At 46.2% G+C, this 26,734-nt stretch overlaps 1 protein-coding gene and 1 long non-coding RNA gene across 4 annotated transcripts in view; both read right to left on the bottom strand.

Moving 5' to 3' along the window:
• Positions 1-26,734, bottom strand: part of LOC126541855 (uncharacterized) — a 41,852-nt gene that overhangs the window by 7,385 nt on the left and 7,733 nt on the right. Inside the window, exons 2-4 of the mRNA XM_050188796.3 lie at positions 26,641-26,686; positions 25,845-26,093; positions 23,935-24,175 (exon numbers count right to left, since the gene is read on the bottom strand). Coding sequence (XP_050044753.1) covers positions 23,935-24,175; positions 25,845-26,093; positions 26,641-26,682 — 532 coding nt within the window. The 5' untranslated portion in view covers positions 26,683-26,686. The remainder of the gene's footprint in view (positions 1-23,934; positions 24,176-25,844; positions 26,094-26,640; positions 26,687-26,734) is intronic.
• On the bottom strand, positions 4,840-21,986 carry LOC126541856 (uncharacterized). 3 transcript variants are annotated; one of them, XR_008614842.2, is made up of 3 exons: positions 21,440-21,986; positions 21,305-21,363; positions 4,840-7,318 (listed from the first exon to the last, which is right to left on the bottom strand). It is a non-coding gene; the product is annotated as an uncharacterized lncRNA (long non-coding RNA). The 3 variants fall into 3 exon arrangements; XR_008614840.2 differs by lacking the exon at positions 21,440-21,986 and having other exon boundaries at positions 21,305-21,433; XR_011892770.1 differs by lacking the exons at positions 21,305-21,363; positions 21,440-21,986 and adding an exon at positions 14,825-17,726.

The raw sequence follows: 26,734 nt of genomic DNA, 5'->3' as shown, positions 1-26,734 counted from the left end.
CGCCTTCCTTGCCGTCAAAATCCTTGGTTCGATTACAGGATCTTGATCACGGTTACCTACCATTCGCGTCCTTTCCGCCCTAACTGGCTTTGAAGACGTGATCGGACGTCATTTACGGTTACATCATCGCGTCGCCGTCAACTGTGACGTATTCGTCAGCCGTCGCAACCGCTGATGCGCTACAACAAACAGCATAAAGGTTGAGCGATTCCTGAAACAGTGCAGCAGGACTACTACTGTGATCGGCGCGCTGTCAAGTGCGTTGCTTTAGCGCTGCCGTTAGCGATAGCGCAAGGGGCTCCTTGGCGACGTCTGCGGAGGGCAGTGGCAGCACCGCTACGTGGTGTAATGTAACAAATCAGCCATCGCGGACTCCTAAATTTCTTCACGGTACAGGCATATTCGTTATAGCGGTCTTTGTGGTAGAGGCGTTCGCAATATATATGAGAGATAGAAATTCGGCCGGGACTTCATCAATCCTTTTTTATACAGGTCATTTAGCTGTAGGCGTTCGCTGTATAGAAGCGTTCGACTGTGTTGCTACTGGTCCACCGCGGCCAGTAGCAACAGCAGTGAGCCCAGTAACATGATATCTTCAAAGCGGAGTCCTACAATATACTCAAGGCACCATCCGTGCGTGTACCGTGCATAAATATTTTAAAGACATATTTCTCCCTCAGAAACCAACCGTCAGACCACTTGGGGGACTGAGTGTATATACAGACCGGGTATGTACCGCTCTTCAATGAACCTCTATGACGCTAACTTGGGTCACTGAATATATGCCGCCGGTTATATGCCGCTCTTCAATGAAGCTCTTTGACGCGAACTGGAGTCGTCGGTGCCATGCACGCGGAATCTCCCGTGCTGGGAGGATTCAAGCCTGCGTAATATTTATTCACGCAATTTTGTCTGAATATATATTCACACGCGAGCCACGTGGCGACTTCCCGGCGGCGCCGCAAGATGGCACAGCGTGTCCAGAGGGAAGCGCGAGAGACGAGCCCGGCTGCGCATTTACATTCGCTCGCCTGTGCAGCCGGTCGACTGCAGTGCCGCCCCCGCGGCACCAAAGGGAACTATGTATCTAGGTAACTTTTCGCCCTAGGGGAGCCTAGGTCCCTAGTTGTCGTGCAAAAAACGCGCCTAGCTCCTAAAACGCCCTAGTCCCCATGCGCGCGCGCGCGAGGCCCGTAGAAGTATGCGCTAGCGCAGGGTTTGTGCCAACTCGCCGGAGCGACAGCATAAAGTTAGTCTTTATTCTATGGCGACAGGGTGCACGCAAGCAGCACGACCACGAACGAAGCGATACAAGGTGGAACAGCGCGTTTTACGGCAATCGAAGCTGTGTGTGTGTGACGAAGGTGTATGCGCAAAATAGCACGACCACGAACGAAGGTGGAACATCGCGTTTTGGCGTTTAGTGTGACGCGTTTGTTCGCGCAAACAGCACGACCACGAACGAAGCGATACAAGGTGGAACAGCGCGTGTTACACAATCGAGTTGTGTGTGTGCGTGTGTGACGCGTTTGTTATGCGCAAAGAGCACGACGACGATCGTCTTCTAACTGCGCCAGAGCAAACCGATTGTTGAGTACTACATACGTATTGCGCGGGCGTTAAAACTAGAGAAACACGGGATTGCGACGCGACCAGCCGCAGTGTATAGGACTGTACGTACGTACGTTTTTTAATGTGGCCAATCTTAAAAAGGACGATGGCATTTCTGCACCGGCGGAGAAGTGGGAAATCGTGATTAAATTTGGCCGATCATTGTCAAAAGCAAAGGCTTACCCTTAATTAGGGGTTATCCCCTACCTTCTACTGAAACTGCAGCCTCTAGTAGGCTTCATGCACTTTTGTAGTCATGACACCATACGACGATACCCTCTGACGTGGGGCCCAGACTACTGGAGAGCTGGTTGATCAAGCTTGCTCAATATACTTGACCTTTTGTTCTTTCATTATGCTACAGTGCTAGAGCGTAGTTTCTTGCTATTAGTAAACTGGCAAAACAACAAAGCATTGCTACTTTACTCCTCAGTGTTGTGGTTCTTCAGTCAATGACACTAGAGGGGAAAGGAATCGAGATCCAAGCCAAGTGGCAAATTGTGTTTAGTCAGTCTTAAACACCCTTAACTCAATGTTTTAGATGCCTGTGTGGTTGATACCTTGTCTAGTGGAACTTCTTGCCATCCCCAAAATGTGCATAGCACCAGAGGTATAGTTTGACAGCTGTAAGCAGTGCAATTAAGGGAGTGCAGTACCTGTATTGCAGCTTTACACCAGCTAAGATATTGAAGCTTATGAGTATGTTCATATTTCTCATCTATAGTGTGGCAAGAACTTGTAATCCGCCCTCAAGTTCTGCTGGAGCACAAGCTACTGTTGCTCTTTTGTGCAGCTAGTGTCAGCAGACAAGCTTGCAGTATTGCTAGGTAGAAAAGCACTTAGGCTTCACGACCATCCAAGTCATAAATGAATAAGTGCATGGCTAGAAGTTGTAAATTGCAAGGAACAGTTCAAATGCCATTGAGCATAGTTGCGCTATTGCAATGTATCCTTCGGAGCATTGTACGAGCCATGGTGGTTCCCACATTGTGAAGTGCCACACCAGTGACATATGATAATGATGCCAGCGTGATCCAGTGTGGCTGTACTTTGTTCTATAAAAACTTTTCATGTGTTTTAGATTATATTTAGTGCAGTATCTGAAAGGTTATGCGCAGATGATAGTTGACCTTACAGCCATTTTTTCTATACAGTCCTTCACTTTCCATCAACTTCAGCAAATCATTGAAGCCCCAAAATAACACATTTAATATTGGTATTCAGATTGAACAGTTTCAGTTCTATGTGTATGTTTCAGAGAACTGGACCAAACATCAAGAATGAAAATTTAGCTACCTATTGATGCTGTAGCTTTAGGCTCTGCAGGAACCATTTATCTGCAGCACCCAACTTATCCCGTATTTGATGGATCGTGACAGATGTGTGAAGAAGCACGAGTGTTATGCAGAACAGTTTTCAAGAGGTAATGAACCTCTGCCATATACATAAATAACTGGAAGCCTTCTCCTAAGGAAATGTTCGTGCTCTGCACTGTAACATCGACAAGTCCCTCCCTAAGATAAGGTGATAAAGAGAGCTGGTTTTATGAATCTGTTGTATTTCCACAATTTTAACATGGTATAAGTGAGGCCCAAGGCATAAATGGGACTGTGTGCTGTTCTGTATGCGTGCTGCGCTTATTGTACAGATCAATAGTAGCCAATCAATAGCCATTTTATTGAATATGCAAACTGGATCATATCCTAGGGCCAAGTCACTGTCAATGAAAACTGTTATACTGGCTTTCTGCACTGTTTATTGATCATGGACTTCTTTTTGAGGTGCGATTGAAGTCCCTCAAAATCTTACTTAAACTATGAATTGCAACTGGGAGAACGTGTCCGTTCATTAGGACCACACTTTTTGTATTTAGCTCTCATCATTGTAAACAGCTTCATAATGAGAGGAACCTCAGACGAAATGCTTATTTTTTCCTCGCATCCTTCTTCTGCCTTCTTTGTAAGCACAAACTATGGCCATGTAAACTAGGTAATCTTGCATTTATCCTGTCTACAAGTGCCTCTTTTGACATTCATGCCTGTATTGCCTTTTCAGTGCCTAAAAATTCCCTTTTTCCTTCTTTTCTCATGACTCCATTTTGTTAAACAAGAACCACTGAACAGTAATGAATCTGAACAGTAATGACGAAAGCATTGTGCGGAAATATGCAAGGTGATCAGGAAATGTAAAATGAGTCATACACCCGATTGTAGCAAACTGTTACAGAGAAAACCCATGCAGGTTTCTCGGAAATTCTTCACAAACCTACCACATGCTTCAGACTGCTCCTGTGATTCAGATGTCTGCGATAATACGTAAAAGTAGGTTCTCACGGGCACATCTATTCTCTAGTTCATGAAGTCTTCATTCCAGAGAGCCTCACCATGCCATAACACTAACCCCCGTATTCAGAAATGCATCTTAACTTGAAGCCCATGCTTGACTCGATTTAAATGACGCCTGTCGTGAACACACCATAAGCAATGCAATGAGCATCTTGGGCACATTCACACCATACGTCATTTATATCAAGTCAAGCATGAGCTTCAAGATGTATTGCTGAATACGGCAGTAGGACTTGATAAAGGTTGCTATTATTTGTCCAATGTTTCAGTTTTCTCAAGAATATCTAGCTTTTTCTGAATGCTACCAATTCTTGCTTCATTCTCCTTTTCACCACATGTGCTTCATGGCAATCTCTCATCTTTCCATCCCTTCTCCTTTCCCATGCTGTTGGCCAACGTGCAGGTGTTGTCTATGCGCTAGACAGTTACGATGTGGTCAGCAGGCTTTGCATTTCTCTGTCAACTAATTTCTCTCTTTGCTTTTGTGATCAAGTCTGCCTGACCCTTAGCTTACTGTATACAATGAAAACAAAGCCCTTTTTTTTCATGAAATGGGCAAGCACTTGCATCTCTCGCAAAGGATCTTCTAGTAAAGTTTCTCGTTCCTGCAATCACACTGAACATGCACATCCATCATAATTTTTATGCATCTAAAACGCACCGCCAGAAAGAGTAACAAAAACCAGCTATATTTTCAGATAACACTTGTGGCTAAGAAAGCAAACCAACACCAATTATGGGTGGTCTCCATTTTTTTTTTTTTTTCAACATGCAAGGAGCATTGTGCACACACCTCTCAAGCATAAATGGAGCACATATGAGCCATGATGCCTCAATGGCTCCCATGTCTGATCACCCAAAAGAAGGCAGGCCAAACATAAAATTTGTTTTTTGGAAATTCCGTTTATTATAGCTAAAACTTTATCTTGAAAACACAAAAAGTAGTCTTCATTTCAAGACCGTGCAACCTCTGGCTGTATTTTGCAGAGCATGAAAACATGAAAATATACTAAATTGAAATGGCAACAGCAAAGAAACACTGGCTTCCATCTTCTGCAATGCAGAAGAGAGTGACACTGTACACAGTAATCCAAAGTATGGACCCAACTTGGTCGTAGCATACATGCTCTGTGCTGATGCAACTTTAATTAGAACTGAAGTGTGGCATCCACTACTCGCCTGTGTCGTCAAAGGCCATTTCATGTTGCCACACATTCTTTATCCGCTACCTGAAACGATTACATTACACCATGAGGATGACAAAGCTCACATGCATTAGAGGAAAATTGGTTGGCTATCTTGTCTCCCATACAACTCCGCCAAATACCTGCAATTAGTGTAAGTATGCTAGTTCCTTGCACTGTTTCCCATAACATCTTTGTTGAAGGTACTGGGTAACAATATCTCAATCACTTCACAAACTGCGGATATTATTGTTAATTTTTAAAGCGAACAGCTTTATTTGCCTCTCGACAGCACATGGCATAATTTGTTTAATGTAAAAGGTTGAAGCAATTCATCGGCATGCGCTTCACAATGTGCCTTGCAAAGATTCCTCATTAGCAAATATACTGTTTCGAGAGTTTTCATTTCAGTTTGCTGACACAATGACAAGAGACAGGAGGGAAGCTATGAAGCTGCTTGTCTCTCCGCACCAAAAGCCAGCACCTATAGACTCTGCTAAAGATGTACTTCTCAAAATCTGCCTACTCCTTGACCAATCTGTGCAAAAATGTTACATATGTGAGTCAGAAGCTATGTCAATCGGGCTGCTGCCACTCAAAGGGCAAAGCTCCTTGAAACAGCAAAGCTCAAAAAAGAAGGAAAGAAGAGCACGTGTGAATGTTTCATGCTTTATCATGTAGAATAAAGGTTTCACCAACGCCAGGAATGCCACGCATCAGTGCCAGCGGGAACATCGTCTTGAGAATGGCTCCTTGATTTGGATTACATATTTCAACTAACAATTCTGCTGTATTGATTTATAGGTTGTATTTATGAAATCAGCAGCAATTCTGCTCGTACAGTTTGAGAAATATGCCAAAATTGATGCATGGTTCTTTCACATAAGAATTTGAAGGATAAATTCTAGGAAGCGTTACAAAGGCAGAAACAGTGTTCGAAGGTGTCAGAATGAGGGCCATGAAATGAGGTCCTTGACTAACCGAACAGTGCCGCTGCTGCAGACATTTTAAGCATGAAATGCTTTTAGCTCCTGTTGTCAGCCACCTTCAATGAACCAAAAGCCAGAGTCATTATCCTGTCACTCAAACCAGCTCATCCGGGCAAACAGTCAAGACTGCAATACATATGCTAGTTACTTCCCAAACATGTTACAAAAGATATTGCTTCTGAGTTCTAAATATTTGCTCACAATATCACTCAAGCTGTAACTTCTAGTACGCTGAAGTTTTATTGGTCACTTCTAATAGCGACGTTCAGAGGCAGATACAAGGCACTGTACACTTGATTGTCATTTTTTGGCACTGAGACACAGTTGCTTGTGCTCTTTTCAATGCCAGCAGTCCGCGAGGTCCACGGCGCATCTGGTGGACCGAGACGAGACTTGCAATGGGGTTCTGTCTTTGACAGGAAACTTGCTTCCATATGGACCAATGTACAGTTGCGTGGTGCGGTGGGGTGGGGTGTGCCGTTGGGAATGTACGCTACACCCATTTTAAGATTGTGGCTAGTATCATCTACAATCAATCTGCTTTGTTGGCAGCCATTTCGTGCTTACATCCACTCTCGATTACAGGAGAGCCAGTATTTTTTAGTGTCACCAGAACAGCCTGAAAATGCTCATACAAAATTCTCCAAAGAGCGCAAGCGCTTCCGAGCTTTTTTAGTCTGTACATTCCAGCTATCTGAAATGAATCCAAGAAAGTAGTGGATGTTAAGGATATGATCATAGAGCTATGGCATATTACTTCGAGGTAGATGAAGTGGTACACGAAGGTGTCTTGTGTATTCTATTTCAGTGATAACATCATAGTGAACTGTTGGATAGTGTTCAGGAGAGATGCCGCACTAGTGCAGCCAGCATCAAGTGCAATCAAAATGTGGCTTTGCTGTTGTTCAAAGCAGATATTACATTCGCCCTACAGCAGAAAGGAAACGAAGCAACACCTTTAAGAAGGCAGTCCCCAAACAGCAAAAAAAAAAAGGTTGGAGGACACTTAAGCTGCGCCTTTAAGAGTGGAACACGATAGCATTAAAAGATCCCTGGCTGCTTCTCACGCTTCCGGGCAGCTGCAGCTTATGCTTCTGTAATGTTTTCCTGGAAATGCTGGTGGCAAACGCTATGCACGAAGGCGAGCTTTCTGGGGTGTGCCACTCCTAAGACAGACCTGAAATGGCAGCTGGAAAAGGGGTTTGTGTTTGAGTTTCTGCACAACAGAATTATTTTTTCTCGCATATTCAAATTACAATCCAACGCTATCATGTCTCGAGGTTGTGTGCAAGTCATACTTTATGAATTTTTCACACATTCTACTTTGAGAATTTTAATTCGTTCAGTAACGCCTATGTGCCACGTGGAGGGCCTGCATGAATCGGGATGCATGGTTTGGGATTAATTTTCTCATGAAAAAGGTCGCCAACACCACTGCTGGATTTTCAGCGACATGGGGCCCTGAACGCTACGGCTGTTAATATTGTGAATCAGTTCCAAGCCAACAGCACATGTGCCATGCACAAAAAAAATCAAAGTAGATGCACTTGCGCACTTCCCAAACATTTTTTTACAAGAAAGGCAGAGGAAAAACCTATGCTGCTAAGACATCAGATGAGTAATATGTAAAACATGCAATATAAAGTTTAATTGTACACCCGACAAGGACTATATGGTAACGTAGATTGGAGACGGAGTCTTGCAGAATATACGCTTCTCTTTAATGGCGGGCCAGAACAAGAGCGTGCAGCTTACGCACTTCATCGTCTTTAGTGGCACCGACCTTTGCGCGCACCGTCCTGCGGTGCAGGAGCCCCACATCTTTGTGTCAATTGCCTCCCATGAGAAAAGCGACCGTCTCGGTCGCGTCAAAAAGTTATTTCAGTGACATAAGAAATGGAGCTCCTCAGATGCATCTCGGCATTCACGTATGCGCATAGTATGGTTTCATGCGCACTACGTGAACAACTTCAGCGGGAGGACGACGACAGAGTGAACTGGGGTCAGAACTGTAAGGGACCACTTCGTAGGTCATGTCACAGAGGCGGCGTGTAACCTTGTAAGGACCAAAATACCGGCGTATCAACTTTTTTGAGAGTCCACGGCGGCGGACAGGCATCCAGACCCACATGCAGCCGCCGGTATTGTAATGGATGTCGCGTCGACCCTAGTTGTATCGAAGGGTGTCAGGGCTATTATCAGCCAGTGGTAGCATGGCGTCAAGTGTTGACCTGACGTGGCGCCCGTATACAAGTTTGAACGGTGTAAACTGTGTAGTCTCCTGTACAGCAGTGTTATACACGAAAGTCACATAGGGTAAGATCGCGTCCCACGTCTTGTGCTCTATGTCGACATACACGGAGAACAAATCAGCCAGCGTTCTGTTCAGACGTTCCGTTAATCCATTGGTTTGAGGGTGATATGCAGTGCTCTTGTGGTGAGAGCTATGCGTCAGCTGGAGAACATCCTGCATAAGTTCCACTGTAAATGCTGTACCGCGGTCAGTGATGAGAACAGACGGTGCACCATGTCGTAGGACGATGTCGCGTACAAAGAACTTGGCCACTTCATATGAATTTGCTTGCGGAATAGCTTCAGTTTCGGCGTACCGGGTTAAGTAGTCGGTAGCGACGACTATCCATCTGTTGTGCGAAGAGGTCACTGGGAACGGTCCAAGTAGATCCATTCTATTTGTTGGAACGGTGCTTGAGGAAGGTCCACAGGATGGAGAAAGCCAGTCGGTTTAACTGGTGCTTTCTTGCGGCGCTGACAGTCGCGGCAGGTCTTCATGTACAGTTGCACAGAGGAATAAAACCGGGCCCAGTAATACTTCTGTCGTATCCTTGCCTAAAGTCTTGGCAAATCCCAGGTGTCCCGCACATGGCTCATCATGGCAGGCTCGCAAAATGTCGTGGCGTAGTGCCGATGGCACGACAAGGAGGTACGTATTGGGGCCGCTTCCGCAGTTTTTCCTGTAAAGGACGTTGTTGTACAAGTAGTATGATGATAAGCCGCGCACGAGCGAGCGGGGTAAAACACCTTCAACTCCTTGGAGGTGTTCAATCCGCGGCAGCAGCTCAGCGTCAGCGCACTGGTGCTCAGCCATCTTTATGGCGTCGATAACGCCGACAAATGGCAAGTCATGGTCAGGGTCCGATGAGGTCGTAGAGAGTGGTGCACGTGACAAACAGTCAGCGTCACTGTGCTTCCTGCCAGATCAGTAGACAACTGTAATATCATACTCTTGTAAGCGCAGGCTCCAATGGGCTAGTCTGCCTGAAGGATCTATTGAGGTTGGCAAGCCAGCACGGGGCGTGGTTGATCGCTGACAGCGTTAAAGGGTTTACCTTACAAGTAGGGTCAGAATTTGCCAATTGCCCACACAACCGCTAAGCATTCCTTTTCAGTAGTTGAGTAGTTTTTCTCAGCCTTGGTGAGACTGCGGCTTGCATAAGCAACGGTGCGTTCCGCACCAGCTTGCCACTGCACAAGTGCCGAGACTCGCATTGCTGGAGTCAGTATGGATTTCAGTGTCACCGTCTTCGTTGAAATGAGCAAGTATCGGGGCCTCTTGCTGCTGCTCATCAAGACTGCTGCTGCTCATCCGCCCAAATGAAAGGCACATCGTCGCATGTAAGCCCTGTCAGAGGCTCAGCAATTCTCGAGAAGCCCTTGACGAAGCGCCCATAATATGCGCACAAACTAAGGAAGCGTTGGACAGCCTTCTTGTCTGTGGGTGGTGAAAACTCGGCGACGGCAGCTAACTTGTCGGGGTCTGGTCGGACGCCTTGAGGACCAACGACATGGCGAAAAAATTTGAGCTCTTGGAACCTGAAGTACCATTTCTCAGGCTTGATGGTGAGGCCGGCAGTATAGATCGCAGTGAGGACACTCTCGAGTCATGTGAGATGTTCGTCAAACGTGCTCGAGAACACGACGACATCGTCCAAGTATACGAGGCAGGTTTGCCGTTTGAGTTCAGCAAGCACGGTATGCTGGTGGTATTAAAGGTGGCAGGTGAGGAACAGAGACCGAAGGGGAGAACTCTGAACTCATAAAGCCCATCAGGTGTCACAAATGCTGTTTTTTCACGATCCTGTTCATCAACTTCGATTTGCCAATATCCTGATTTAAGATCCAACAAAGAAAAAAACTTGGCATGTTGTAGACGATCCATTGCGTCGTCGATGTGTGGCAATGAATAAACATCACGCTTGGTGACACGGTTCAACTTTCTGTAATCTACACAGAAGCGTAGTGTGTTGTCTTTTTTTCTGACTAACACTGCAGGGGAGGCCCACGGGCTGGTGGATGGCTGGATCACGTCGTCTTGGAGCATCTCTTTCACCTGATGCTTGATCGCTTCCCTTTCCACTGGAGACCCTCTGTAAGGATGCTGACAGACAGGACGTGCAGACTCGTCCGTAATAATGTGGTGCTTTGTGATGGACGTGCGCCGCACTTTGGATGACGTTGAAAAACAGTCCACAAATTCATTCACAAGACTCAGTAGACGGTCTTTCTGATGGTCTGGCAGAGCGGCATTAAAGTGAATCCGTTCTTTTAGGCTGGGTAACCCAGATTGCTGAGACGATGCGGTTTCCAATGTGGCAATGTCAGTAACGCTGGTGATTTCGCGAGGAAATGAGCTCAGTTCAGCCATTTCGTTCGTCGCGGTACATGCCGATACTTGTTGCTAAAGTTTGTTAGCAAAATGACTGAACATTTGTTTTGCACCCGAAGAAGCCCTCTGGCTATACAAATGTGGCGCTCAAGAAGCAGGGGCATGTTTGCCTCAGCAATTCCTTCGGCGGCGTCCTCCATGTCGCATCGGACAAGGGTAAGCACGCTACTCTTGGGTGGCAACGTGATGTGATCGTCAGTTACGCAAAGCGCGATGTCACGGTCGTTGTCATTACTGTTCGCCATGGCTTGCGTAGTCGTGAAGCTGACTCTAGACTCTTGCAGGTCGATGATGGCACTGTTCGCCTCAAGGAAATCCATGCCGAGTATAAGGCCCTTTAAACATTCAGGAAGAATGACGAAGTCGCCGATGTACGTGAAGCCCTGCATGTTGACTCGTGCCGTGCACCGACCCATTGGAGTTATGAGATGCCCTCCTGCAGTACGAATCCGAGTTCCGGTCCATTGCGTCGAAACTTTGTTCAGCATACACGCCAGATTCTGGCTCATGACAGACGTGTCTGCACCCATGTCGATTAACGCTGTGACTTCGTGGTCATCTATGGTAACTCGTACGTCGCAGGATACTGACACGGAACTACACTGCTTTCTCTGCATCTCAATTACGTCATATCGCGGTCGTCGTAGTGGAGGATCTTCAGCGTTCGCAACGTCAGCAACCTCACCTGCGCAGGTCGCTGGACTTAGTTTTCCTGGGAGGCAGGGCTGGGTGAGCGACGCCTTGTTGCTCTCGATGTGAGGAGGGGGCTGGAAGACCAGTTTCGGGCGGGTGACGGTGACCGGGGTTTAAGGAATCGTGGAGCAAACAAGGTCCTGGCCTCTGCGAGGTATGCTTCAAACTCCAGGGGGCGTTCACCATTGCACGGGCACGGTGCATTCAGTGAAAATCCAAGGAGCCCAGCTCGACGGTAAGGACACGCCCTGTAGAGGTGATCAGCTTCATCGCAATAAAAATACAAGGGCCTCCGGTCTGCGGTGCGCCATACGTCGCTCTTGCGGGGTGGTCGTGTTTCAGCCATGAATGGCGTGCGGCGAGGCCTGAAGTCGCCAGTCGCTTGTTCAACGGCGTGCACACCATGAAAGTCCGGGACGTCGCTCACATCGCGAAAAATACGAACTCCACGTTGCTTCCGCATACGACATGCAAGGTTGTGGCTGCCGTACCTCGTGCTGTGGTGTCTCGCTTCACTCTGGGACTTCGACTGACTGCCTGATTTCCTCCCGGACGACCTCAGCCAGATCAAGCCGCTGTACCGATGCTGGAGCCACCTGAAGATTTTGAAGCTACTCTCGAACGATAAACCTAATGAGCTCCCGCAAGGCGTCGGTATTGTCCAGGGGTATAGCGAGAGAGTCATGCGATAGGGTCGACACGTCGCGGTTCTGCCTTGTTCGCTGCTGCAGTGCCTTTTCCATTGATACGGCTTCCGCGAGAAACTCTGCAACAGTCTTTGGTGGGTTGCATATTAGGGCACCGAATAACTCTTGCTTGACACTGCGCATCAAGTTCCTGAGCTTCTTTTCTTCCGGCATGGATAGATCCGCGCGTCGGAAAAGTCGGCATATATCTTCGAGAAACATTGCGACGCTTTCATTCAGCCTCTGTACTCTCGCCTAAATTGCAGATTCAGCTCGCTCCTTGTGATCGAAGCTGGCGTATGTGCCGATTAGCTGTTGTCAGAATTCGTCCCATGTCGATAGGGCACCGCTTCACGATTCTCAAACCATGTCCACACATAGTCCTTGAGGGCAAAGTAGCCGTTCCATAGTTTGCGCTCTGGAGTCCAGCCGTTGAATTCTGCAACACGCTCAAAGTGATCGAGCCAGTCCTCTACATCCTCAAAGGTGTCCCCATGAAAGGACGTGGGGATTCGTGGCTGGTTGAGGACGACCTCGGTCGGCGCGGTCGAGGAAGATGGAACCGATGTATTCGTCCTTCTTACTTGACTGCGTAGAGGCTCATGCTCAGGCGGCAGTCCTTGAAGTCGGCAGCTTGTCCGTACTTGCACAGTAGTCAGCTTGACCGGACTTCGTACTGGGTTTGTAGGCGGTGTTCGATCTGGGAGTGGTAGCACGTACCCCGCACCTCCACCAGAAAAATGTAACGCAGATTGGAGACGGAGTCTTGCAAAATATACGCTTCTCTTTAATAGGGGGCCAGAACAAGAGCGTGTAGCTTACGCACTTCGTGTTTCATAGCGCCGACCTTTGCGCGCGCCGTTCTGCGGTGCGGGAGCCCCACATCTTTGTGTCAATATGCACCAATTGCACGCAGAATTGACGTCAACTCAGGGTGAAGGTCGCTTTCCAAGTTCTACCTGGTGTTGTCTACAGGCAACAAACGCACTGCTGAAGAAGCTTACACAAGCATTTTTCATTTTCCTTCACTGTCTTTAGTCTCTGTGTATTTTGTACATTCCCACCAAACCTAAATGTTTTCCCTGGGGTTTTTCATGTTTCATCCCTAACAGTTAATGCTCATTACAGTGTTGAAGATGTTTGCATGCTTTTTTCTTCTATGCACCACACTTAAAGAAGAGCCATCCTGTCAGCCACCTAGGTCTACTCCTTTTGCTCAACTACATTTTGGAGCCCAATGACGAGAAAGACTTCTCTAGCATACCTGAAGGTGATGAAGTAGAACAGGATTAGCGGCTGCGTGAGATATTTGAAGACATAATGATTTTTTTTCCAGACAAGATTTGAAACATGAGTTCCAAATTTATTAGCTTTCTTTTACCATTTTTTATAAGGCTATTGAGTAAAACCATCTTCATCTTCAATTACTGACTGAATTAATCTTTCATAGTAGCAACATTCTTGTATCATTTAGCGTGTGTTGATGTTGGGCAGTGTTTTCGCAATAACAGCCTTTAGAGAGTTTTTATCTATATGTAGCTGTTCGTCAGTCTTCTTCCCAGTAACACCTGCCATACATAGTGGCATGCAGATTGAAGTGTTCGGAACTAGGAATGCTACATTGAGGTTGATGTGGCTTCAGAAATTTACCACCAGACACTCGTGAGCCATGCAGGGGTTGTGGAAGCAAATAAATTACATAGGGTGGTGCCTAATGACATCGTGCCCAAAAAGCTTTACTATGTCACCTAGGGCTGCTTGGCTAAGGCCATAATCGGCTTTTGAGGGTTCTCACTCGTATCACCCCCTACCTCCCGGAGGAACTCAACCACTTGAATGGCACCTTGCCACGGGCATCAGTTATTTCTTTTTGTCAGAGATGATTATTAGACACGATTTCTTGTATCAACCTGAAAACAATGTGGTTCGTGACATTTCAAGGAGGTGGTGATCTCCAAGTTACTGTGGTCACTGTGTAAGGCGACTAGCACAACATCAAGTTCCATCTCGTGCATCAGGCAGAATGCTGCTATTTCCAAATAAATTTGCTAAATAGGTCACAGAGGTGATTGTGAAGGTGAAGTCGAGCGCTTACAGATTGAGAATGTTAATGGTTAAGGAGATTCAAAGCCGCATCCTCAAATACTCTGCGCAGCTTGCATGACAATGTTGAAACTCAAGCCTGCGTCCTTTGGACTAATATTTCACTGTTTTGTATGGCTACTTTTATAGAAGACAAAAGCCAAACTTCTCCAGGTTTAAGATTGGTTTTACAACAGCTATGACAGAGCCAACTCCTTGGTGCACGCTTATGGTAGTGGTGACGAAGCCATCAGGAGCACTCTACACTTTTATGGATTATACAAAAACTGAACAAGCAAGTTCTATGAGCATCATATCCAATTCCTGCAGTAGAGCATACCCTTCAGATACTACGAGTCACAGCTTGGTGTATGAAAAATTGATGCCCAAATTCAGGGTTTTGGCAAATCCCTGAGAAATGACGGAAAGTTCTTGACCACCTTTACAGCACCATTCCATTGGTTTCACTTTAACTGCTCATGCGATTTGGTATCTGGCGTGCCCCAGATCAAATACAATGGTATATGAATGATATTCATCCAGAACTTACATGTGTTGCTTGTCATATGGTCGAGGTTATCAGTTGATGCTCAACTAAACAGCAACACAACAAACTCTGCAGTACATTTGAGGGCACCCACTGGGCAAGAGCTGCCATCAACAAAGAGAAATATAAGTTTGGCATCACAATAATATCCTACTTGGGGCATATCATGAACGAAAACAAGCTCAAAGCTGTCACAGACATGCCAAGACCATCCTCCAGAACTACAGCTGCTAATGGGCATGACCACCTATCTAGGTTTATTCGCTCCTAACATGACAAACACTACACCCATTGCCCAGCATGCTGTTTTCAAAGCATGGTTTATCTGGAACCCACACAGGTTCAAGAATTCTCAAAATGGAAAGAAATACTTTCTTCAGATCCAGTGCTTGGCTGGCGCTCCTCAAAATGAGAAACCAGCTGCTAATCACAGCTGATGCTTTGTGCTGTGGTCTAGTTGCAGTGCTCAGCCAAAAGCAAGACGATGGGCAACATGTTACTAGATACGCCTCAAGATATTTTGCAGAGACAGAATGCCTGGCTATGCCTAGATATAGAAAGAAGTGCTTTCTTTCTTGCAAGCTTGAGATAAATTCTATAAATGGGGCAACAATCTGTTTCCCAAATCATAAAATGCACACATGATTGATACATTATGAGGCATAATGTACATCTTAGGCAAAGACTTTCCCGCAGCTGATACACTGTCAAGTTCTCATGTGAAGGAGAATAACAGGCACCAGAAGGGCCTACCAAGATTGAAGGCTATGCATGCTGCCTCTCCCCACCTTCTTTACAAGAACTGAAGAAAGAACAAGTACTAGATTAATGCTGCTGCCAACTTCGCATCTTCACTTGAAAGAGCTGGCCAAGGTGTTGCAAAGTCTGAAAGAATTCTGGCTTCACAAGGACGATGTAGTGCAAGACATGTTGACATTGTGGCAACAAAACCATCACGCCCAAGAAGCTACAGGAGCTTACCCACCCAGCACTTCTCACTTGAAGGCCACTTTGGAATCAATAAATGCCTAGCAAGACGACAAAGTACTGCATCATAAATACATACAAACAGCAAATGTCTTCAAGTCATGTCATGCATGCTAGCACCACAGGGCTAAGAGAAGGGTGACACTCCTGCAACTGGGATTCTGAGAAAAGCTGTTACAGAAGTTCACCATGGACATATTTTCTATTGGAGGGGTGCGGTGGCTCATCATAACAAAATACTAGTAAGGGTATCCTGAGCTAGTACTGGCTAGTTTGACAGGACCTGTGGTTGTGACTCAATGCCTCATTGTTTTCACAAGGCGTGCAATAGTGTAGTGGCCGTGAACCACAACAAACTGTAGCTTGGAAAAGGGCGCAGCTCGCTGTTCGCAGAATTCATAAGAATTCCAACAAATGGCATGCAGTCCACACTACCGACACCGCAGTGATCTCACAGAAGTCACTGTAAACTTATCCAAGAACTCCCTTGAGACGTCAGGTGATGCCTACAAGACACGATTATAGACTGAGCCTTCTGAAATATAGCTCCTCGTTAGTGCAAATGCTTACGAGCCGAAGGCTTAGGACTACACTTCAAGCTACTGCAGACAGCTTCTTTCCACAACTCCCGGACCGGAGGAAAATGAAAGTGCATGAGCAAAAGTGCTGGCAGAAACAGAAAACTTACTCTGATGTTGGGCATGGCATGCAAGATCTACCCAATTTGTATCCAGACATTAATGTCCGAGTAGTTGACCTGGAAAATGCAGGCACACTTCAGCAGCCAGGAGATAAGCCCAGGTCATAGTGGATAGAGACGGACAAAAGGACCATTTATCTCAAACAGGACACAACCAGTGCCACTGCCTCTGGCTACATAATCAAGGGTTCGACGAAATTTCGTCTGATCAGGCATGGAAACGGGAAAAAAAAAAAAGAAAATGTGATCTAAGAAATAATAGTCACACGACTATTATTTGCCAAACATACGCAGGAACATAGTCACAAGATTGACTGGGACAATGCCACTGTTGTTGCCAAAGAAAAGAACATGTCATCCCGGCGGCTGCTAGAATCGCTAATCATTCAATCAACGCCAGCTACGATGAACCAGACACCAGGGACTATGCCTGCCATTTACGCATGTTTGTTACGTCACGTGCTGGCTACATAAGTGACGACGATTTCCTGTCCAACTCAGTGAATAAGGAGCCCGTATGCAGTTCCAAAACGTCGGGTTATACATCAGACTTGGTCAGTGACCGTGAACCCCCCTTCACGTCTCTGGCTAAGGGAGAACACAAGCAGCCACAAGACTGTACCAAAGAGGTTCCGTTTTGTAGAGATCCTGGGCATCAACACCATAGAAGTGGACAATGCATAACACCAACTAAGCAGTAAGCAACATGACCCTTTTTATACAGGGAAAGATGTGCTACAAAGATGCTCGTACTACTGTAAGGCTAATGTGCATGCTTGTAGAAAATGATCACAATAAAAAACTCACCTCTTGCTTTGTGCTCAATGTTGAGGCTACTATTCTGAATCACAATTACTTTATCCCACCTAGCTAACAGTTTGCCAAATCTCAAAGAGGTTTTAATAAGAATTTTGTCTCGACTACCCGAAACGCTAGTCTGTGTAGTAGTGTTACACAGTGTTGGGTTCAAATCTGCCATAATCATGAATCCGAATGAACTTGCCCACATTTCAGTTATTCTGCAAAAGTATTTGGCATCACTTCGTTGCTTCTATACGCACCGAGGCAATCACAGCTGTGAAACACATTTAGGTCGTACTGAAGATGTTTTCGGATTCCTGATTAATAAGAATACAGCTGGTAACGTAGAGGACTTCTATAGCATTAACGAGAGGGTGGCAGGTCTCGTTGCGACACTTAATAAGAGGTACAAATTGAAGGTCGTACAGGTCTACGTCCCTACATCCAGTCATGATGACCAGGAAGTCGAAAGCTTCTATGAAGACATGGAATCGGCGATGGGTAAAGGCAAAACAAAATACACTATACTGATGGGCGACTTCAATGCCAAGGTAGGCAAGAAGCAGGCTGGAGACAAGTCAGTGGGGGAATATGGCATAGACACTAAATATAGCAGGGGAGAGTTACTAGTAGACTTTGCAGAACAGAATAATATGCGGATAATTAATACCTTTTTCTGCAAGCAGGACAGCCGAAAGTGCACGTGGAGAAGCCCGAATGATGAGACTAGAAATGAAATAGACTTTATACTCTGCGCAAACCCTGGCATCATACAAGATGTGGACGTGCTCGGCAAGGTGCGCTGCAGTGACCATAGGATGGTAAGAACTCGAATTAGCCTAGACTTGAGGAGGAAATGGAAGAAGCTGGTACATAAGAAGCCGATCAATGAGTTAGCGATAAGAGGGAAAATCAAGGAATTCCGGATCAAGCTACAGAACAGGCATTCGGCTTTGACTCAGGAAGAGGACCTTAGTGTTGGAAGCAATGAACGACAATCTTGTGGGCATCATTAAAAAGTGTGCAATAGAAGTCGGTGGTAACTCCGTTAGACAGGATACCAGTAAGCTATCGCAGGAGACGAAAGATCTGATCAAGACACGTCAATGTATGAAAGCCTCTCACCCTACAGCTAGAATAGAACTGGCAGAACTTTCGAAGTTAATCAACAAGCGTAAGACAGCTGACATAAGGAAGTATAATATGGATAGGATTGAACATGCTCTCAGGAATGGAGGAAGCCTAAAAGCAGTGAAGAAACTAGGAACAGGCAAGAATCAGATGTATGCGTTAAGAAACAAAGCCAGTAATATCATTACTAATATGGATGAGATAGTTCAAGTGGCAGAGGAGTTCTATAGAGATTTATACAGTACTAGTGGCACCCACAACGATAATGGAAGAGAGAATAGTCAAGAGAAATTTGAAATCCCACAAGTAACGCCGGAAGAAGTAATGCTTTGGGAGCTATGCAAAGGGGGAAGGCAGCTGGGGTGGATTACGTAACAGCAGATTTGTTGAAGGATGGTGGGCAGATTGTTCTAGAAAAACTGGCCACCCTGTATACGCAACGCCTCATGACCTCGAGCATACCGGAATCTTGGAAGAACGCTAACATAATCTTAACCCATAAGAAATGGGACGCCAAAGACTTTAAAAATTCTAGACCGATAAGCTTACTGTCCGTTGCCTACAAAGTATTTACAAAGGTAATCGCAAATAGAATCTGGAACACCTTAGACTTCTGTCAACCAAAGGACCAGGCAGGATTCCGTAAAGGCTACTCAACAATAGACCACATTCACACTATCAATCAGGTGATAGAGAAATGTGCGGAATATAACCAACCATTATATATAGCTTTCACTGATTACGAGAAAGCGTTTGATTCAATCGAAACCTCAACAGTCATGGAGGCATTACGGAATCAGGGTGTACACGAGCCGTATGTAAAAATACTGAAAGATATAATGCCTCACATCAACCATGGTCCTCCATAAAGAAAGCAACAAAATCCCAGTAAAGAAAGGATTCAGGCAGGGAGATATGATCGCTCCAATGCTATTCACAGCGTGCTTACAGGAGGTATACAAAGACCTGGATTGGGAAGAATCGGGGATAAGAGTTAATGGAGAATACTTTAGTAACTTGCGATTCGCTGATGATATTGCCTTGCTTAGTAGCTCAGGGGACCAATTGCAATGCATGCTCACTGATCTGGAGAGGCAAAGCAGAAGGGTGGGTCTAAAAATTAATCTGCAGAAAACTGTTTAACAGTCTCGGTAGAGAACAGCAGTTTACGATAGGTTGCGAGGTACTGGAAGTGGTAAGGGAATACATCTACTTAGGGCAGGTAGTGATCGCGGATCCGGATCATGAGACTGAAATAATCAGAAGAATAAGAATGGGCTGGGGTGCATTTGGCAGACATTCTCAGATCATGAACAGCAGTTTGCCATTATCCCTCAAGAGAAAAGTGTATAACAGCTGTGTCTTACCAGTACTGACGTAGGGGGCAGAAACCTGGAGGCTTACGAAAAGGGTTCTACTTAAATTGAGGACGACGCAACGAGCTATGGAAAGAAGAATGATGGGTATAATGTTAAGGGATAAGAAAAGAGCAGATTGGGTGAGGGAACAAATGCGAGTTAATGACATCTTAGTTGAAATCAAGAAAAAGAAATGGGCATGGGCAGGACATGTAATGAGAAGGGAAGATAACCGATGGTCATCAAGGGTTACGGACTGGATTCCAAGGGAAGGGAAGCGTAGCAGGGGGCGGCAGAAAGTTAGGTGGGCGGATGAGATTAAGAAGTTTGCAGGGACGGCATGGCCACAATTAGTACATGACCGGGGTTGTTGGAGAAGTATGGGAGAGGCCTTTGTCCTGCAGTGGGCGTAACCAGGCTGATGATGATGATGAAGATGTCAAAGGCCATGTAACATATGTGCTGAAAGGAGCAATGACAACTTACGACATTGACAGATGCCATTCAAATGAGCGTTGCTGTGCCAGTCGAAATTGCTGCTTTGACATTGGCTAAACTTGAGACAGAATAGCATGAGGCAAAGTGAAAAGAGAACAAAGGTGCATTTTTGGAGCTACATCGCCTCATTGCTCCAATGCCCAAGCATTTGATAATTCATTCATACAATGCGACGGCCTACGCAAAGCCACGTTTGGATGAACCAATGTCTGCTTTCAAACAACACAAAATTCCACTTTTTCACGCACTAACCAAGAACTGGCAGGTTTGAGGATTTACGAGTGTCAAGAAATATTGAATCTGTCATTCATATGTGTACACTTTGTCGCATTATCTTCGTATTATCAAGTGTATGCTTGAAAGCGCAGACACTAGTGCTGGCTTGCTAGCTAAACGCACTTTCAAGTGGCAGCTGGTGATAGAAATCTTCGAGCATTTGTCTATAAAAACGTTCGCGTAGATTTCGCTGTATGCTCATGCGCTTTCACTGCAACGCACTGCGTGACCTCTGCCTGTCAGGCCAAGCAGAAGAGCGCCAAGGGACGAAAATTCTTCATTTGGCACTGTAAATACGTATGTCTCTATTATAGTGTGCCTGTATATATACTTCGGCGACGGCAATGATGCCAGCGCTTGCAACAGTCGGCCAATTTAAAGAGCGTGTCACAGCGTTCGCTCTCCATGTGTACAATCTAACACGGCGAGTCTCTTTTTGCATGCGGAAGCAGCCTTCTGGATCTAAAAACACTGATATCGCGCGCGCAACAGAACAAAGGGGCGGTAGTGCGCATAAGGTTAAAATCGTAGTCCGCAAGATATGGGCTATAAATAACGGCTCAAACACGTTACAGATGGGTGTCAATTTAAGGCGTGCAGAGCATTTAAAGCGTACTTTTAGCGAGGACTTCAGGCGGCGTGAAAAATGATGCCTATTCATGCATAAATAACACAAAAAAAAATTATGTGCGCCCCAGATGAGTTGAAAGTGGTCGCAAACAGCTACCTTACCTGTCTATGTGAATGACAGGTGCAGCCTCTGAGCTTCTATACGATCTCTATTCGGTATTCTATTGGGTACAAGAAAGAGTTATTACGCGGAAGGATAAGGAACAGCTTGGGATAACCAAGAAAGCTTAGATGTACCATCGAAGCTCCCATGTTACGCTCACGTCCACGCTCACATCCACGGAGGAAGGAAACTAAGGAGAGGCCCTACCCCCTCCGCGCGCTAGGAGAAAAGTGTGGCGGAAATGACGTATAGGTTCTCATTTCTTTTGCTGCTTTTTTATTTTTTTTTGCTGCATGGCCACGCCTTTTGGGCCACAATGGCGGCGTTGTTCTGATTTTTTGAGCGCGCACACGTGTTGCTCTGGTAGGTTTCGTGCCGTGGCAAAGGCGCTGTGTGGGCGGGTTTGCGTTAGTCACCGTGTCTTGTTGCGCTGTGTTACCTGCACCGTGCTCTGCCGGATGTTGCGCGAGCGCGCGCGCTCCGCGTGCGAAACCACGCGCAGCGCGGCGTGGTTTCGCGAAAGATGTAAACAAGAGAGGAGGGTGGCACAAAAGGCGGAGCATCGCCATGAGCAACGCCAACTTCCGGCTTCACTTTTGCTTCACAAAGAATGACGTCAGGGCCTCTCCTTAGTTTCCTTCCTCCGTGCTCACATCCAATTGACAGGAAGCCGCCATGACACATTTTGACTACCGGAAACAGATGGCGCTTAGAGCCCTAGAATGTTAGAGTTACTTTAAAGAATCTTGAAACAGTTTTTCGTTTAAAACTTTTTACGTATTGCTTATTTTAATTGCCAGTTTTCGTTTTCTGTCCAAAGAATTGCCAACAAAAAGTACGATTTACAAACGGTTTATTATCACGAATGGCAGCGAAAACCGAAACCGAAACCAGGGCGACGCACTCGTTGTGGGTACAGCAGTTTTATTAACCTCGATCAATGCCTCGATGATAGTGCAACGAAGCCAGAACATATGTGTACAAGGGCGATGGGTGCTACATTCATAAGAACAATATCTCGACATTGGACAATGCTGCATAACATAAGCTTGCAGCTGTAGTTTTCACACATTTTTTACACATGGTACGCTTCGGTTCTTTTCGGATTTACTCTCGGACACATTTTAAACTGCGCCACTACGCACATGCCAATATTTCGTCACAATTTCTTTAATGCGGCATTTAGTTCATCGAGTACACCGACAAAACTTGCGCGGAAATGCTTTCGAGCACCTGTCTCAGCAATCCCCGCCGCACTCCGCTTCCCCCCCCCCCCTTTCTTTTTCTATACCACCGCTAATTAATGCACATGTGTTAACCTCCGCATACAAATCACTCGTGGTGTGTCCCTTATTCACTCCGAATTAAAAGTCGGTGCTGTAAACTTACGTACGTACAGTCCTATACACTGAGGCTGGTCGCGTCTCAATCCAGTGTTTCTCTAGTTTTAACGCCCGCGCAATACGTATGTAGTACTCAACAATCGGTTTGCTCTGGCGCAGTTAGAAGACGATCGTCGTCGTGCTCTTTGCGCATAACAAACGCGTCACACACACGCACACACACAACTCGATTGTGCAACACGCGCTGTTCCACCTTGTATCGCTTCGTTCGTGGTCGTGCTGTTTGCGCGAACTAACGCGTCACACACGCAACTCGATTGCTCTGCACGCACCAAACGCCAAAACGCGATGTTCCACCTTCGTTCGTGGTCGTGCTATTTTGCGCATACACCTTCGTCACACACGCAACTAAACTGCTCTTTGCACACCAAGCGCGTCACACACACACAACTTCGATTGCCGTAAAACGCGCTGTTCCACCTTGTATCGCTTCGTTCGTGGTCGTGTTGCTTGCGTGCAAGCGCAATGAACCGCCCACCCTGTTGCTCCAGCGGGTTAAACCCTGCGCTATGGTGTATTTCTATGGGCCCCACGCGCGCGCGCATAGGGGCTAGGGCGTTTTCAGGAGCTAGGCGCGTTTTTTACACGACAACTGGGGACCTATGCTCCCCTAGGGCGAAAAGTTACCTAGATATATAGTTCCCGTTGGTGCCGCGGGGGCGGCGCTGCAGTCGACCGGCTGCACAGGCGAGCGAATGTAAATGCGCAGCCCGGCTGCATACGTGACGCGTTGCGGCGGTGCATGGCGGCACTGTCTGTCGCCACACTGCTTCAGTGCTAATGGCATTAACGCCGACACTCATCGTGAGATGAGTTCCACGAGAACTTTTTTTACAGTGCCGATGCCTTTTGCCATATTGGCGAGGTTGTAAACTATGCAAAAGACGACGCGTCGGGAGATTCGGTATAGATGTTCGCTTAAAAAAAAAACTCCACTCTAGGGACTAGTCTTGTCCTCCAACGGTAATCGTCATCTACCTTGCATGCTTTTCCTTTCTTCAAAGCTATGCGCCCAGAACATTCAGGTAACGAATGACATGCTAGTAAAGCGTGGCATATAGCATCCCTGATAGAGAAAGAGCGAACGCAGTTAAATTATTGTATTCTACCACACTTTAGTTAAATTAACGAAGTGTACGCAATATTGATGACGGTTATCATTGAGGGGCAAAATAAGCCGTAAACGGCGTTAAATTTTATCGCCTTGGTATATAGCGCACGCTCACTGGGGTCCCTAGTCCAGAGCGACGTGCAGAATGTCCTGTTGCTGAAGCCACCCACGCAGCGTCGGCACACGTCCACCCCGCAGAAGGTCAGGTTCGTGTTGCCGGGGAAGTCGCCCAGCACGTCCGCCGTCGTGTTGTCGATCAGCCGGCATCGGATGGTGGCCGCCGCCGCCGCTCCGGCAGTGGGCAGCGACGGGAGCCGGGCGGGGATCACGAAGGCGCTGCGCCGCTGTGGCGACGCCTGCGCGCGCACCGTTTAGTATAGTGGTCACGTGTACGGGACATCCAACATTGCCTATACGAGATTTCCAAGGCCCTGCGTCTAATAAGAACACAATCAAGAGAAGTTGAAATCCACACATCGTGTGGATTTCAATTCACATGTGTTATATATATATATATATATATATATATATATATATATATATATATTTATATATATATATATATATATATATATATATATATATATATATATATACATATATATATATATATATATTATATGTGTTCAATTCATATGTGTTACAGTCTGCAGGATTTCATAAATTTGAAGGACGTTTAAGCTTCGGCTTTAAGAGTTGAACTCGATAGTACTCAAAGATCCCTGACTGCTTTTCTCGCTCCCCGGCAACTGCACCTTATGTAACCGTAATGTTTACAGGGAAACGCTGGCGTCGAAATCTGTGCGCAAAGGCGAGCTTCCTGGTAGAAACGCGGCCTCTTGCGTGGGCCGATCCTGGAGGTATCGCGCAGCCATGCCAAAAAAGAAAAGAAAAATGAAACCGCATCATCTTAAGGTTTCTGTTGTTGTTCCGCACTTTTATTATTTAAATCTGGGAAAATTTAACATAAAAGGCATGTGCTGTCGGTGTTTTGTTTCATGACATTTCTTTGTGGGCTGGCATTCTCGAAATTCCGAGGAATAACTTTGTCAAGAATGTAAGACAAGGTAGGAGCAACTTTACTGATAGAATGGTGCGGCAATGTAACCCACGTATACCGCATGCTATAGAACAAGGCGTGGCCTATACACATTCCTAAATATGTACGGACATTTTCGCCCACGGGCAACTCCGCGGTAGATTGCGCCGGCACCGGATTTTCTGCGATTTTCTCTCGTTAAAATTCACACATCGTGTGCGTGCGCGCGCATGTTCATGTGTGTGCTACGAAGTACGTTGGCGTTCCAGTTAAAAGTTTTCTAAAAGCGCGTCTCTAACCATTCGTGACAATCTTAACTGGAACGCCGACGCATGTTTTAGCAGATTTTGATTGCCGATATCTCAAAAGTTGTACTAGTCTTATAATTTCTACTAAGCAGACATGACTTAATTCACTACTCCTGGGCGTCAATTTCGCATTTACAGTATGTGCCCCATAGCTAGTAATTAATAGGTTAATTAGAATATTTTCGTGAGCTAACAATATCACCGTCTTATTGCCTGCTGATGTTCGCGTGCCACGAAGCCTCTGCAAAAGCGGCGGGGTCCTAGATAAGGGCTCCGCATAATATATTCTGGTAGACGCCTACGCTAGTATACCTCTTCACTACGCTAAAACTTAAGTCACGTAGGCTGCCTTGCGCACAAATGCTAGTTATCTTAAATTACTTTGCATAACTCATGTATCTTCGTGATAGCTTCCTCCTATTATTCGATCCTCTCTCTATATTCTTCATCCTTGCCATTTACTCCCGTACCGCCCCCAACCACCTCCGCTGGCCGACGTTCAGGAGTCAGCTAGCTAGCCGTTGCATTGCTGTAAGCAGCAATTTCCTTGCTTCCTCTTTCCACAGCTATATATGAAATGAAATAGACCACCGACTACCATACCTGGCTTCGAGCGTTACTTTACGTTCTCTGTAAGCAGAACCTGTACACGCGCGTCAGTGCGCGTCGCGTAAGTACCTGCGCTAGCTCGGCATTGCCGAAGCAACCGGCGAACGAGTCGCGCACGTGGCACAGCGCTCCCCTGCGGCTGGCGCTGCAGTTGAAGGCGCCGAAGTGGCGGCTCATGGCCGCCGACGGGCCATAGCAGAGGCAGAATCTGTCGGCCTTCGGGTTACTGCGTCGCTTCCAGAGGTACAAGATCGACTTATTCATGAACAGGAATTCGTGGACTTCGAAAAGGTTTGAAGAAGTCCCCGGTCCCGGTAACTGCGTCGGAGAGAAACGGGGTGAGAGGTACGATGGACTCTGCAGATGCGGCACCCGTCACTCAATTTATGAGCGCATAGCTTTTTTCGTGACGAGTATTCCTACAGGGAAAAAATAAAAATAAACGCGAGCGACAACTTAGACAAGATACAGACGAGTAGGCGAGCCCTTCGCCAGTGCATCTACCATTCACGATCGGATAGATGACGGGCGGCGATGTTAGTGCTGTTTGATGCGTCGTTTTCAGACAGAAAAATATGGCTGCCTACGAAATAAAAGTTATTGTGACGAGACACCGCAGAGATAACTGTCATTAGGTGCCCGCCACTTATAACCGGACTTTTTTGGCGAAACTTTTGGTGAAACGGTATCCAAGATTGCAAAATGCGGGTAAATTACTGATAGAAAAGCCATCGCCATTTTTCAGTAGCACACGCAAAAAAATAAAGTACAGCTGTCAAACAAAAATCACACATTCCCGATGCTTTAAGCTTGCCATATGTGACTCGTCGATTGCACTATAGAAAGTGCTGGCCTGGTTACTCACGGAGGAGAGGTAAAGCAGCAGAGTGGCGAGACCGGTGCGCATCTCACTAGAAACAGGAAGAGAGAAACGCGACACACAGAGACATTAGGTCAAG

The sequence above is a fragment of the Dermacentor andersoni genome, chromosome 2 (assembly GCF_023375885.2).
Source record: "Dermacentor andersoni chromosome 2, qqDerAnde1_hic_scaffold, whole genome shotgun sequence".
NCBI lineage: Eukaryota > Metazoa > Arthropoda > Arachnida > Ixodida > Ixodidae > Dermacentor > Dermacentor andersoni.
The sequence above is the reverse complement of the archived record's forward strand: the minus strand, read 5'-3'. Positions and strand labels throughout refer to the sequence as shown.